The 13,407-nt window shown below is 37.2% G+C and overlaps 1 protein-coding gene across 1 annotated transcript; it reads right to left on the bottom strand.

Moving 5' to 3' along the window:
* Window positions 1-8,737: 8,737 nt before the first annotated feature.
* Window positions 8,738-12,143, bottom strand: LOC121428108 (D-glucuronyl C5-epimerase-like; the record flags this gene model as incomplete). The annotated part of the gene is made up of 2 exons (XM_041624699.1): window positions 8,738-10,364; window positions 11,903-12,143. Coding segments are annotated over 2 exons (1,281 nt in total), but the record flags the coding sequence as incomplete, so codon positions are not given.
* Between the last annotated feature and the right edge of the window lie 1,264 nt (window positions 12,144-13,407).

Below are 13,407 nucleotides of genomic sequence, written 5' to 3'. Positions count from 1 at the left end.
TATCAATGTTTTTTTAATCAATCCTCCACATTTCAGATTTACTCAACGAAGCAAGGTATTTCCATGGTAAAAATTTACTTAGTACAATGACAAAAAATACCAGAAAAATCATGTATTGACCCACTTAATCAAACCAAATAATATACCCACCAAAATAACATGGTCCTTAAAAATGAGGTGCACATCATGATAAACATAAATAAACCCAACAGCTTGAACCTAAGAAAAATAAGCAATCATTATATACAAATGGCAATATTCTATACAAAAATATCAGTTTGTCCAAGGTTATTTGGCAATAAGATAACAAAAATACAGCCTCTTTTTCTTTCCACTGTATCAATATACATATACTTTTTTCTTCCTATACACAGACATTGAACACATATGGAAGAATACTACATACAACACAGAAGAAAAATAGTAGAAGACACCAGGAGAAAAGTATATTGGGAAGATTAGGATAGGGAAACATAATTTAAACAGTACAACTCCCAACCGCACATCCTACGACTGCTCGCGATCCGATTTTGGAACAAATCGCATTTCGCTAATTTTCTGAGAAAACGAATGGAACATATCATTTTATTACAGGTTGAAATTAATTGAAAGAATACTAATATAACCATTTTGAAAGATTGAAAGCCTTTATTTTGGGGTAAAGGCCAATATAGTTTCGAATCGTAGCCAATCGTACGATCGCTATGACGTCATTACGACTAGATATTAAATTTGCTTTATTCTAATAAGGATGATAGCATAGTCACAGATTTGAACATAGGTATTCGTGCGATGATTTAGAACATTACACAGTAAGGTATTCCATGTCTCAATATCAGCATTAAATTATATTATGTGTTATTCCAAAATTGGGTCGGAGACAGATTGTAAGGTTTGCAGTCGCCTTTACACGTAATTCCAACATAGAAATGCACCTTCTAGCATAGCAGGCGGGGGGGGGGGGGGGCAATCAGGGTCCGCATGATAAAGAGCCCCAGACAGAGGTTTTTAAGCAGAAAAAGTAATAATCCGTCAAAGAGATTTTTTTGTTATCCTTAAATTTTGTTTTTGCTAGCAGAGGTGGGTGCTTATAATAGCAATGAACTTTGACCTCAGTGAAAACGTCCCCCCCCATCTTAACAATGTTTGCAAGATAAGCCAACGCCCTGGAATAAAGATATCCTAGAGATGTCCCAAGCTACAGCCCCCACTAAATTATAATTGTTTAATGTGAAGTTCAACTGTAGGTGCTTTTATTCTTGTGGATGTCACCCGACAAGTCCAGGTCAGGAGGAAAGCCTGGGGAGGAAAGCCGAGGGCGACATAAATCTGTTTTACGTTTTCCTTTATCAGACAATCAGGGCCCAGTTGCATTAAAGCTACCATTATGGTAACTTTGTCATACAAAGATAACTTGCATGGAATCCTTGATTCTGATTGGCTGTTGATCACCGTTACCATGGTAGTAACCAATGGATGCAACAGGGCCCTGGACTTGTACACAGCAAAAACTGTGGTGTTAACCAGTGTACATAGAGGACTATACCAGTTATCTTACACTGGTGTTAAATTGATGGTGTTAGTTTTACACCTATAGGTGTTATTACAACACATTTGGTTGTTACATTTACACTTTTTGGTGATATGTTCAATCTCTCTGGTGTCATTTTAACACCTCTGGGTGTGGTCCTCTATTAACACCAATTGGTGTTAGTTTTAACACCACAGTTTTTACAGTGTACTGTGGACATACATGCACTGCAAAAACCCTGGTGTTGATTTAACACCAGCCCGGAATCTATATATGTCCACACCAGAGAATTAGTGTTAAACAACACCAGTTTTGTTTTGGTCAAATACCAGATATGTGTTTATACAACACCAATCAGTATCAAAACAGCATCGGTTTGATTCTGAACTGGTGTTGTTTAAATACATCGCTGGTGTGGACATATATAGATTCCGGGCTGGTGTTAAATCAACACCAGAGTTTTTGCAGAGTGTTCCTTCCCTCTTTATACTCATGCATTTGTTTTGTTACTTGATCTTTGCTGAAATGCTAAATAGAATAACAATTGAGAATGGATTGAGAATGGATAAAAAATGATGAAAAATATAGAAGAAAAGAAAGATCTGATGTACACAGATAGACAGGAAGACATGCACATTTCTACTGAAAGCATTTCATCTACATTTGAAGACTTAGATAGTTTGTTGTTCATCAATATAACAGCTTTTGAGTAGCGATAAACATTTAAGCCACGGTATGGATTGACAGCAAACTAGTGGAACCATATATGACTATTTATAATTTCTCTAAAAAGAATGTAAATACAACCAACTTTTCTTAAAACAAAAATTGATCCATGGGGAACAACTCACAATACTCAGAAGGGAGGTTGTGGGGGGGGGGGGGCGGTCAATAAAAAAAGAACCCACAACACATCTATCTACACTCGTCCATGAAGACAATCTAATCATAACCTCTCCTAATTAATAGGAACTACATAATAATATCTTGTCCATTTCATTTCATGATTAATTTTTACCAGCCTTCAACAGTGGTCACACAGAACTTTACACATCCAAATTCAACGTTTTTTTTTCATAACTGAACAAGTTATTGATTACAATGGCTTAATATCCACTTCAACATGCATAGGTATTTTAAATCCATAATCAGGAGAAACAAAGAGAACAAGAGAAAACGCGGGAGAACAAGAAAAAATGGACAGCGAGAGAAGGGGAAGGGTGACGGAGAGGGGGAGAGAGAAGAGAAAATGTGAGAAACAGAGGAGGAAAAAGAGGGGGAGAAAAAGAGAATGAAAGAGAAAAGAAGGGAGGGAGGGAAGCAATGAAGAAAAAAAAAGAGAAAGAGAAAGAAAGGGAAAGAGGGAGAAAAGGGGCAAGAAAGGGGGGGGGGTTAAATGGAGAAATAAAATGTTACATCAGAATGACAATCCTATTCTATCATTTCTTACAAGATGCCTCCAATCCCCAGGCAGTACAGAGCTGGCTCTGAAAATATTCCAGTCAAAAACAAACAAGAGCAATTCAAATCCAAAATATTCAAATAATTTCCAAATACATATACAGTTTAAACCAGACATATACAGACTTAAAGCAATCCCAGTATAGATACTATACCATGCTTTAGAACAAACAAATACAAATAAAATAGCGATGCATAAAGCGAGCGATAAAGTGAAATGATTCTTAAATTCTAATAATTCTCAATGAAATAATTCTTTACCAAATGAACAGCAATTACGGCCTGGCCATTTGTGGGGGCGTCATGGTCTAGTAGTCAAGACTCTTGTATTTCAATCTGAGGGACGTGGGTTTGATTACCAGCCATGGCAGGTTGTCCTTCAGCAAGATATTTACTCACATTGTGCTGCACTCAACCCAGGTGAGGTAAATAGGCACTGGCAGGAAATAATTCCTCTAAAAGCTGTGAGCACCAAAATAGGTAGACTAGCTTAGCCAAGGTAATATACAAGCGCCTTGAGCACCTAACAAGGTGGCTATGTGCGCTATACAAATCCTAGATTATTTATTTATTTACTATAATCATAAAGCCCTGAAGATTTTTTTGAAACTTATACGATTATTGAATTGATTAAATCCATTTAATCCAATTCACATTAAAATATTTAACAAGACAGTAGTGTTTTTTAAATTAAATGGGAAAGATGAAAGTTAGCATTTGCCAAGTTTTGATACCGTCCCCTGAAACTGTTTTTATGCATAAACTGAGCTGTACGCAGATTAGTCCTCACTTTTCCTTATATTTATCGCAACATACTAAATGAAATATGTAACTTACAGTAATTGAATGTTCGCCAATTTCTTACTCCAAAAACATTCACTTTCTATGATGCACATATTCATGTACTTGATACAAATTCAAAGTTTTTCAAAATTCCAAGCTTTTTGCAAATCTGCCCAAAAAATATTGTGATAAACTCCTCTTTTGGTGTGCTAGATCATGTTAATACTGTTAATGATTGTGATAGAACGGGGAAAATTTTCAGTCTAATCTCTGAATAAATAGTGCGATTGGTGGCTTTATTATCTTGCTAATTAACATACAGTCCAAACATGGCACATTTAAAAATGCAAAAATGTTCTCTTAAATGTTGTTCTGTTAATTCCACTATTTTATTCGACTGATGGGTGAACTTGGCCTGTAATTGACAGATCCATTAACACTCTTCTGAATTTCAAGGACGCAATGAACCATTCGCCCCATAACTTTGCTGTGTGCTGTGAGTGAGTGCATCGGACTTAATTAATCACACAGAGATACATTTCCTGTTTTTATCAAGCTCCCACTCACCCACAAACAAATTTCACCCACTCAAAATCGCTGTTGCTTGGCCCCAATGACTCCCAATACACTGTGTACCGATGAATCGAAATGGAACAGTTAAACCCAGCACCAGCTGAAAATGAGGGAAGGAGAAAAACAACATACCTGCAAATTCAAACGGAACTGATAAACAAATCATGATGGAAAAAATAGTTATGTGGCTATTACAAACAAAAACATACACACTTTTATGATGGCAGTGTCCTTTGGATGTGCAAACAAACATTGATTTTTTTTATGGAGTATGAAGTTGAACTTTGCAAAGCTATATCCAAGGTCTAACAGCATAACAACAACAACAACAATAATTATAATAATTGTGATAACAACAATAGTGATAATGTCATATTTACCCTAGGAAGCCACTTCAGCTAAAACAATATTCTCCCAGTGGGCTCTGCTTAACATGAAAATGTAATTACCTTGGCTTTAGCCTGGCTATATAGGCACTCAAGAATTTGAGGAATTTCATCCTAACAAGAACCCATTTACTACACCTGGGTGGAGAGTGGCAAATATAAATGAACGCCTTTGCTAAAGGATATGAGTCCTTGCAATGGGATTTGAACCCCGTACCTTGTGGTTCACAGTCTGAAGACTTATCCACTTGGCCACAACACCTCTGCATATTGAACAATTGTTGATTCTGCCAAAGTAAAACCTCTTGGTACTACAAAAATCTGTTCGACTTAGGAGATGTTATTCACACATATATTGCATATCCTGGGCACCGTAACACAAAGGTTAGCGATTGATCTCCAATTTGAAAGACCAATTCTGATTGGTTCCTAGTCAATATACTGAGAAAATCGCCCCTGCAACGATGATCTTGATAGGCCAATTTCAATTAGGGATTAATCACTAACCTTTTTGTCACAGGACCCTGATATAACGCTGAAGTTAATAGGTGAGTATTTGACTACAAGAAAGTCGATTTATGCTGAGTGCACTGTACTGTGAAAACTTTGTCATAACTACTGTAAAAATGAAAATAATTTGATTGACTATAATGGTACCTTTAAAACAAATTTACATGAAACAAGACCCTGCGCTGCCTTTTAAAAAAGGTGACTTTCAAGATTTAGGTACTTTGTAGAAAAGTCTTTGCTGCATTTAGCAGGGATCCCACTATATAAACATGCTTTGTGTCTGTCAGTTACAACTGATCAGATCAATCTCAAGTATATGGAAATCTACAAATGTCATAATTTTTCCTTTAGGAAATTAGCTCAATGTCTTTTGAAAACAAAGAGAAGCATAGTGAATTTGTCAAGTAAAATAAATATATGAGTTTATTTAATTTATAGAAAATATTTTGAACAAACATGTATTGGTGATGTTGACGTTGCTGGCTTTCCATAATTGTAATTGACCGGATCAATCGCAACTCTTTGTAAGACAGGGCCCTGGCTCCGACTTTTTACAAGGTACCTTACAAGATCACAGTCAATAGATAAGTGGTTTGTAAAAAAAAGTGACATATCACAAAGTATGATATAACATGGACACACCCATTCATGAAATGCTGCAATGTGTTAACTCTGAGAGATTAAAAAACAACATCTCATATACTAGTACACAACAAGAAATTGAAGGTATAGATCATACATGATAGTTTTGTCATGAATCAGCAATTATTTCAGATGAAATACAGTTTATTCTTAACTTTATTCCAAATGTATTCCAAAAATTAAAAATACTACTTAACAATGGGCAGTACTGATTTCGGCCTTCTAATAGGCAGTACAAGATGGTATAGAAATCAAACTTTTTACTAAATAATAATAAAACCAAGGTGAATGGGGACTTAGTACAAGCACCAAATAATACTTCAGTCTTGAGGACACAGGAAATAAAACCTATATATGTACATAAAATATAAAGGAAGGACATAATGACAAACGGTGCTAGCCCATCAATGCATCGTAACGTATTCTGATTTATTCTTACTGTTACAAAGTTAAATTTCTGAAAAAAGCATTAAAAAGGACATACTGTAGCTTTTCATCATGAGTTCATCGGAGTTAAATTGCATGCCCTGTTTTTTTTTAATGCCTTGCAGAGCCCCGAATGTAAGTACCTGCCGGACACCTGAGATGAGTTTAAGTGATTTCTTTTATGTTATAATGACAAATGAAAACTCCTATACAAAACGTGATGACCAACGGATAGCGTTAAAGTGATTTTTTTTCAACCATTGAATCTTCCTGATTTCAAGCCCACTCACTATCCAATCAAAGGTCAGCGAACTTTGACCCAGGATGTAAAGGTCAACAAGGAGTGGTTCACAACAATGCACGTCCAATATGGAAGCAGGCCACTATTAAAGGTCCAGTCCACCTCAGGAAAATGTTAATTTGAATCAATAGAGAAAAATCAGACAAGCACAATGCCGAAAATTTCATCAAAATCGGATGTAAAATAAGAAAGTTATGACATTTAAAAGTTTCGCTTATTTTTAACAAAATAGTTATATGAACAAGCCAGTTACATCCAAATGAGAGAGTCGATGATGTCATTCACTCACTATTTCTTTTGTTTTTTATTGTTTGAATTATACAATATTTCATTTTTTTTTTACAAATTTGATAATAAGAACCTCCTTGCCTGAAGCACAAAATGCTAAAATAATGGAGTTCCACATGTTCAGGGAGGAATGAAACTTCATTTCACTTCACATGACAATGATGAGAAAATCGAAATATTTCATATAATAAAATACAAAAGAAATAGTGAGTGAGTGATGTCATCAGTTCCTCATTTGCATACCGACTGAGATGTGTATATAACTGTTTTGTGAAATGAACCAAAACTTTAAAATGTCATAACTTTTGATAAAATTTTCAGTGTTATGCTTGTTTGATTATTCTCTATTTATTTAAATCAATATTTTATTGGGGTGGACTTGTCCTTTAAAGTAATATCACATAAATCTTTCTCTGTTGTGTGCAAGAGATTGTTTTTAGCAACCTAGAGTATGTTTCATGAAGCATCCGAGTGATTGATTTTCACTGACGAATTTTCTCTGAGTTAATCATATGCAAGGATTTCAGTAGCTTATAACAATGGTCAGTGAAAATCACTTTTGCACCCATGAAGATTCTGCAGTATTCTGCAGAATCCTGATAGAAAACACCAGTTTGAGGATTGCATGTCTGCAGTTTGTAAGACATTCGTCTTTTGACTGTCAAATAGAAATTGCATGATTGAACCAGAACATAGTTGTAATCATTGATTGTAGGGAAGAAATTGGGCATTTAAAACTATACTTGAAATACACCAAAACTATGATAATTAAGTAGAGCTCAGAAAAAAATTACAAGCATCAATAAAAATATCCTGAGAGCAGCATTGCAAGGGGCATCATCATTATCTTAATACTCATAATCGATCCAGCTGTTAATTTGAATTCTAATGTTATTTCGCTATAACTTGATTCAAGTTGATATATGTCACATTGTACATTGCAAAAAGGATAGAAAAAAGCAGATCATTGATAAGCCAGGATATTCACAAAATTCACTTGGATTTTTCAAATTTTTAACTTTTGATTCAGTATTTGCCAATCCAAAAATGTGCTGCTTCAGAACACAAACAGATTGCGGGTATAGTTCTTGAATAGAATATTGATTTTATCCACATGGATTGAATATTGGATACAATAGAAAGAGAGGATAATTAAGAAGAAACAAGTTTCTTCTTGAAACATCAAAATTTGCATAGTACTTCTAAACAAGTTTTCAAAAAAAGCTGAAGAGAAACAGGAAAAGAGACAATAAAATATTTGTAAATGAAATTCTCCAACAATAGAAACATTAATAATAATAATAATAGGCATTTATATAGCGCCATCTATCTAGAAATATTCTATTCCGAGGCGCGTTGTTATTATCATTATTACCCCGGCTTTAGCTCGAGCTGCCTTTCAGCGCTCATGCATTCAAGGAATCAATCCTGCCGGGTACCCATTCACCTCACCTGGGTCGAGTGCAGCACGATGTGGATAAATTTCTTGCTGAAAGAAATTACGCCATGGCTGGGATTCGAACCCACGACCCTCTGTTTCAAAGTCAGAAGACTTATCCACTGGGCCACAACGCTCCACATTCAAATTCAATGAACAGGGAATTTCATTTCAATGTGACCGAAGTCACCAATTCTGGCAGAAAAGAAAATTTTATTTAAAAAAATAATGAAATAAGAGGGTAGCATTTTCCCTGTATTTAATCTTTGTGCATGGTATATAGTAAATTATCAACAAGTGCATAAATGAAAATGCAGTATTAATCATAACCAAAACCATAAGAATATCTTACACGTTTAAAAATGAAATGCAAAGACAAATTTTTCAAAATGTAAAAGTTCTGTACATTAATGACAATATAATAACTTTACCAGCCTGTCATTCAAATTAGTCATCAGATTTGACAATTTGGTTGAAAATAAATTAATAAACAAGAAACACTGTTCACATTAGTGACCATAGAGCATAGTACATTAAGTTTACTATTAATACTGTTCAAATTTTGTGTTTTCTGTCTCAAATTTGGACATACATAACAGTACTGCAGGGAGTTAGATATTCCATTTCTGTTTACAGAACAGAAGATAACAATTTTCTTTGGAAAATATATAAAGGGGCATGTTTATGCTTCCAATTTTCAGGTCAAAATCAGCGTTTTCATAAATGATTAGTCCACAATATAGTTGCCTTCATGCTAATTTTCATTTAAAGGACGCTTCAGAATGCTGATCGTTAACTTACTGAAGGTGTGTTTCAAAACATTGTTTCTCCAGAATCTGGGTTTCTGGGGAAGCATAAACCGTACTCCCAGAACCACGTTTGCGATCGGCATTGTGAAACAGTATTTGAAAATGCCGATGTTGTCCTCAAAATGGAAGCATAAAGACACCTAAAGTTTAAGAACTCCATTTTATAAAAAGGGCTATCAGTTATGTCTTGCTCTTTTACCCTTGGTGTACCCAATCCACCGAGCTACTGTTTCTTTGAAGATAGGATCTGGGTCTATTGAAGCTAGCAGCTGAAGCTGACTGATGTGCGTCGCATGATAATCCCATCTCGCGATATTCGGCGCTTTCCCGAGCGCCAGATGTCGCAGGTCATATATCGTCCCCGAGCCGACGTCGAACAGCGGCAGCATGGCTTTCAGCGAGACCATCCCATCGTCGTACAATCGCCGGCTCTCCCGGCCCTCCTCCATGTCCGCGACGCTGAGCGTGTCATACAAACCGATCATGCTGTAAATAAAACCGTTCAATACGAACGACCCCGGCGAGGTCGGGTACTCCTCGTACCACGTATACTTGTCCATGAATTTGGCAAGAACACCTCCTTGGGCGGACGGTATTTGAAAAAGGCGGGCCGCGTGAAGCGCCGACTTGATATATTTCCTCCTCCTTGATTTCAAGTATGCTCTGACCAGGACCGACATTGCTTGTCCCTGTGCCATGGATGAGTACCAGCCAGGTGATAATGACATCTTATCGTCCAACATCCTTTCCACCATTATCGGCCATCCGCCCCTCTCGTCCTGGTGGTTAACCAACCAATCAGCAGCATCGTAAAAATGATACATATGAAGCGAGGTTCCAATCTCGATATTGTCAATGAAACCGTGCCCTCTGAGCTCTATCCTTATCAACCTCTGAAGGATATACCTGCGAGTTGATCTATATTTTTTAGTACTTAACGACGCCATTGCTTTCCTGTAGTCCACTTGCAAGGATCTCGTGATCTTGCGCCACTGGGCCACTGGTCCGAGACCGTACGTCACCTTTTTGTTCCCGATCACGAAGCCGTCATCGTCTGTGGTGTAGATGAGGCTGACGATGCGGCCTTGTTCTTCGCACTCGGCGACGATGGTTATGGATGCGTTGCCAAGTAACTTCAGATCAAATGCAATGACAAAGTCTGACTTGGTTTCTATTGAATGGGACCAAGCACTACTGGAAGACGGACTTATATCACCTGGAAAAAAAAAGAAGAAAATTCACATTTTTAGTGAAATGAGATGGAATACATTTTAATGTAATGCTATGGTCACAGATACCTTTACAAAGAGTACACATGATTTTACACCATTTATTTCCTTGTATAAAAACTGTTCGTAAAGGAATTCGTGTTCGTAGCATGACCTATCTTATCTCCCATTGCACTCCCTACTGCCTTGCCTCCAATACCCCTTTCATAAACCCAATTAAAATGAATTAGGCGGCTAATAGCTGCATAATTTGGTCGTAAAATTGGAGGAGGACAAGAGTTATCCGCATTACTCTGATGCTGCTATTATCCGCATAATAGCGGCATCGGGATAAGATTTTGAGTTTATGAACGCATTTCCAAATAATGCGGATAATTGCCATGGTGCGGTCACAAGGTCACCCTTTTCCAACACAACCGCATCGGAGGGGGCGTGTCCAGTTGTCATGGCGATTATCCGCCTTTTTCAGGACGGGCGCTCGTAAAAATAATGCGGCTTATTTTCGGAGTTTATGAACGCAATTTTTATTGAATTATCCGCATTACTCTTAGGCGGCTAATTGGAGGATAGGTTTATGAAAAGGGTACTAGTGTAAATGAGCCTTGTGACCATGGAGACACTTAAATTACAGTATAGACCCAAATATGTTGAATCTATTTTGAGAGCTACCCCTTCACAAAATATTCCTACCATGTATTCAAATATTCCCCTAAAATTTACCAAGTAGTTCCTCTGTAAAAAAAAATCCGAGCATTATATTCATTATTCAATTTACAGATTTATCAAAATGATTTACGATGATAATGATATTAATAATAGTTATGAGCATTTTCTAGTTTCAGTTTATTCGCATCCATCTATCCATTCATCCATCTTGTGCTGCACTCGATCCAGGTGATGTAATGGTAATTGGGTACCTGGCGGGAACTTATCTCTTGAAATACTGGTATGCTGTATAAGACTTTGCGGTTAAATCCGGGGAACTAAGCCCTTTGGAAACACAGAGGGATGTTGTATCATATGTGTTATGCAAATGCTTTTCATCATCATCATCATCGCAATCATCATCATCATTGCCTTCATCATCATCACCATCACCACCACCACCACCATCATCATCATCATCATCATCATCAGCATCGTCATCACCATCATCATCATCATCATCATCATCATCATCGTCATCATCATCATCATCATCGTCATCATCATCATCATCACCCTCATCACCACCACCACCATCATCGTCATCATCATCACCATCACCACCATCACCTCAACACCACCCTCATCATCATCATCATCATCATCATCGTCATCACCAAGAAATATGTAATATATCACAAGCTATTTTTCATTTACTTATTCAACTACTAATTTATTTACTTATTCATAAATTGATCTCTATTCATTTCCTAATTTACTATTTATTTATTTGTTCATTTATTCATTCACCCTATGTGTATTCTGTTTATTTATCTACTTACTAATCATTCATGAATAAAAGTAAAAAAAAAACACGAACCTGTTGTTTTAAACTCCAGAACGTTGGAATCCAACTCCTTACTCTTTACTGTCTTAAGTTCGCTGTTTGGGTCGGGGTTTGACCAGGTGGAGAGGTCGTGACCCTCGCCATTCTTGTAGGTCGTGACCCTAGGAGGGGGCTCTGTTAAATTTTTACTGTAATGACTGAGACCGTACTGAGCTATCTGGATGGGGTAGAAGTAACCCTGTTGACCCCATTGTGTGGAGAGAGGAACACCTAGGAAAAGAGAAAGAAAAAACAATAAAGAATTAAAATTTATTGAAAAACACGGCAGACTTGTGATATAACTGAAGGTTTCCATGGCGAAGAAGAATAGTATAGTAGGTTTCACGGTACACCATGTATCTTTCTTGGGCAAATGTCGGTCCTGAAAAGGACTGCCCAATCTCAATGTTTCGACAAGTGTGTTCTTGTCATCCTCAGGAGAATTAGCAAAGTTTGTAAAAGCAGGCCTTATATATCTGTCGAAGTGCCGTCTGCACGGTATCTCGAGGGTACATGCGTCTGATTGGCTAGATAAGTCACATGACATCCACATATGCGGACGTGGGTTACAACACACAAAATTGGGCAGACTTGCTGACATTTTGAAATGCAGAAAAATGGACCAATTATTGCGAGGGAGTGAAGCGACCAAACCCAAGCGAGTGTTCCCCCCGCCAAAATTATCGCACTAAGTTCGTACTGGGGTAAGTTGAGCCAAACAGCATGGGGCAAGTTGAGCCATGGTAATTCCTATGGTAATGTATCTTAAAAAACAAACAAACCATAAAAATCGATTGAAATGCTGGCTGAAAGGAGCATATTTACTTGACTGCTCTTTTCCTTTTAAAGGATGTTAGTATTTATAGAGAATTAGCAATGAAAAGACTTTAAACAAAAAATTGACATGCTGGTTCTCCCCTCATACATTTTGTACATAGTTTTTGTGGCTCAACTTACCCCAGAAGGTGGCTCAAACTTACCCCATATAAGGGGCAAGTTGAGCCATTTGACATCGTTTTTTTCAAAGGTCACGATGACTTTCAGTGTGGGGATAGAAAGTTATATATAGGTGGAAAATATTTCAGAAGAATTAGATTTCAAGGCAAGGTACTTATTTCGACAAGACTATTAATCATATCAATTCTAACATCCAAAAAGCAAAAACTGTCACAACTTACCCCGCCTTCCCCTATAGATAAAAAAGAGGGAAGGAAAGGCATACCATAGAGGCCTTTCTAAAACTAGTTTACTGGAAACCGATTCAGGAAACCACTTTGGAAGATCGCTTTCCTAGCGTTCCCACTTGATCACGCGAAAGGGGTTTTCAAAATCACTTCACGTAAAGCGCTCTTGTTGCTATGGAAACGCTCTCAGTGGGGTGACACGTTTCGCGCGAAATTCGAAACCGCAGCACAAGCATTCTACACCTGTCGTGTCGAATAGCGCGCTCAAAACGTGCGAAGATCGCTTCCCGAAGAACGGTTGTGTCCTCACGCTAA

The sequence above is a fragment of the Lytechinus variegatus genome, chromosome 14 (assembly GCF_018143015.1).
Source record: "Lytechinus variegatus isolate NC3 chromosome 14, Lvar_3.0, whole genome shotgun sequence".
NCBI lineage: Eukaryota > Metazoa > Echinodermata > Echinoidea > Temnopleuroida > Toxopneustidae > Lytechinus > Lytechinus variegatus.
This window is presented reverse-complemented; position numbering and strand designations above follow the sequence as displayed.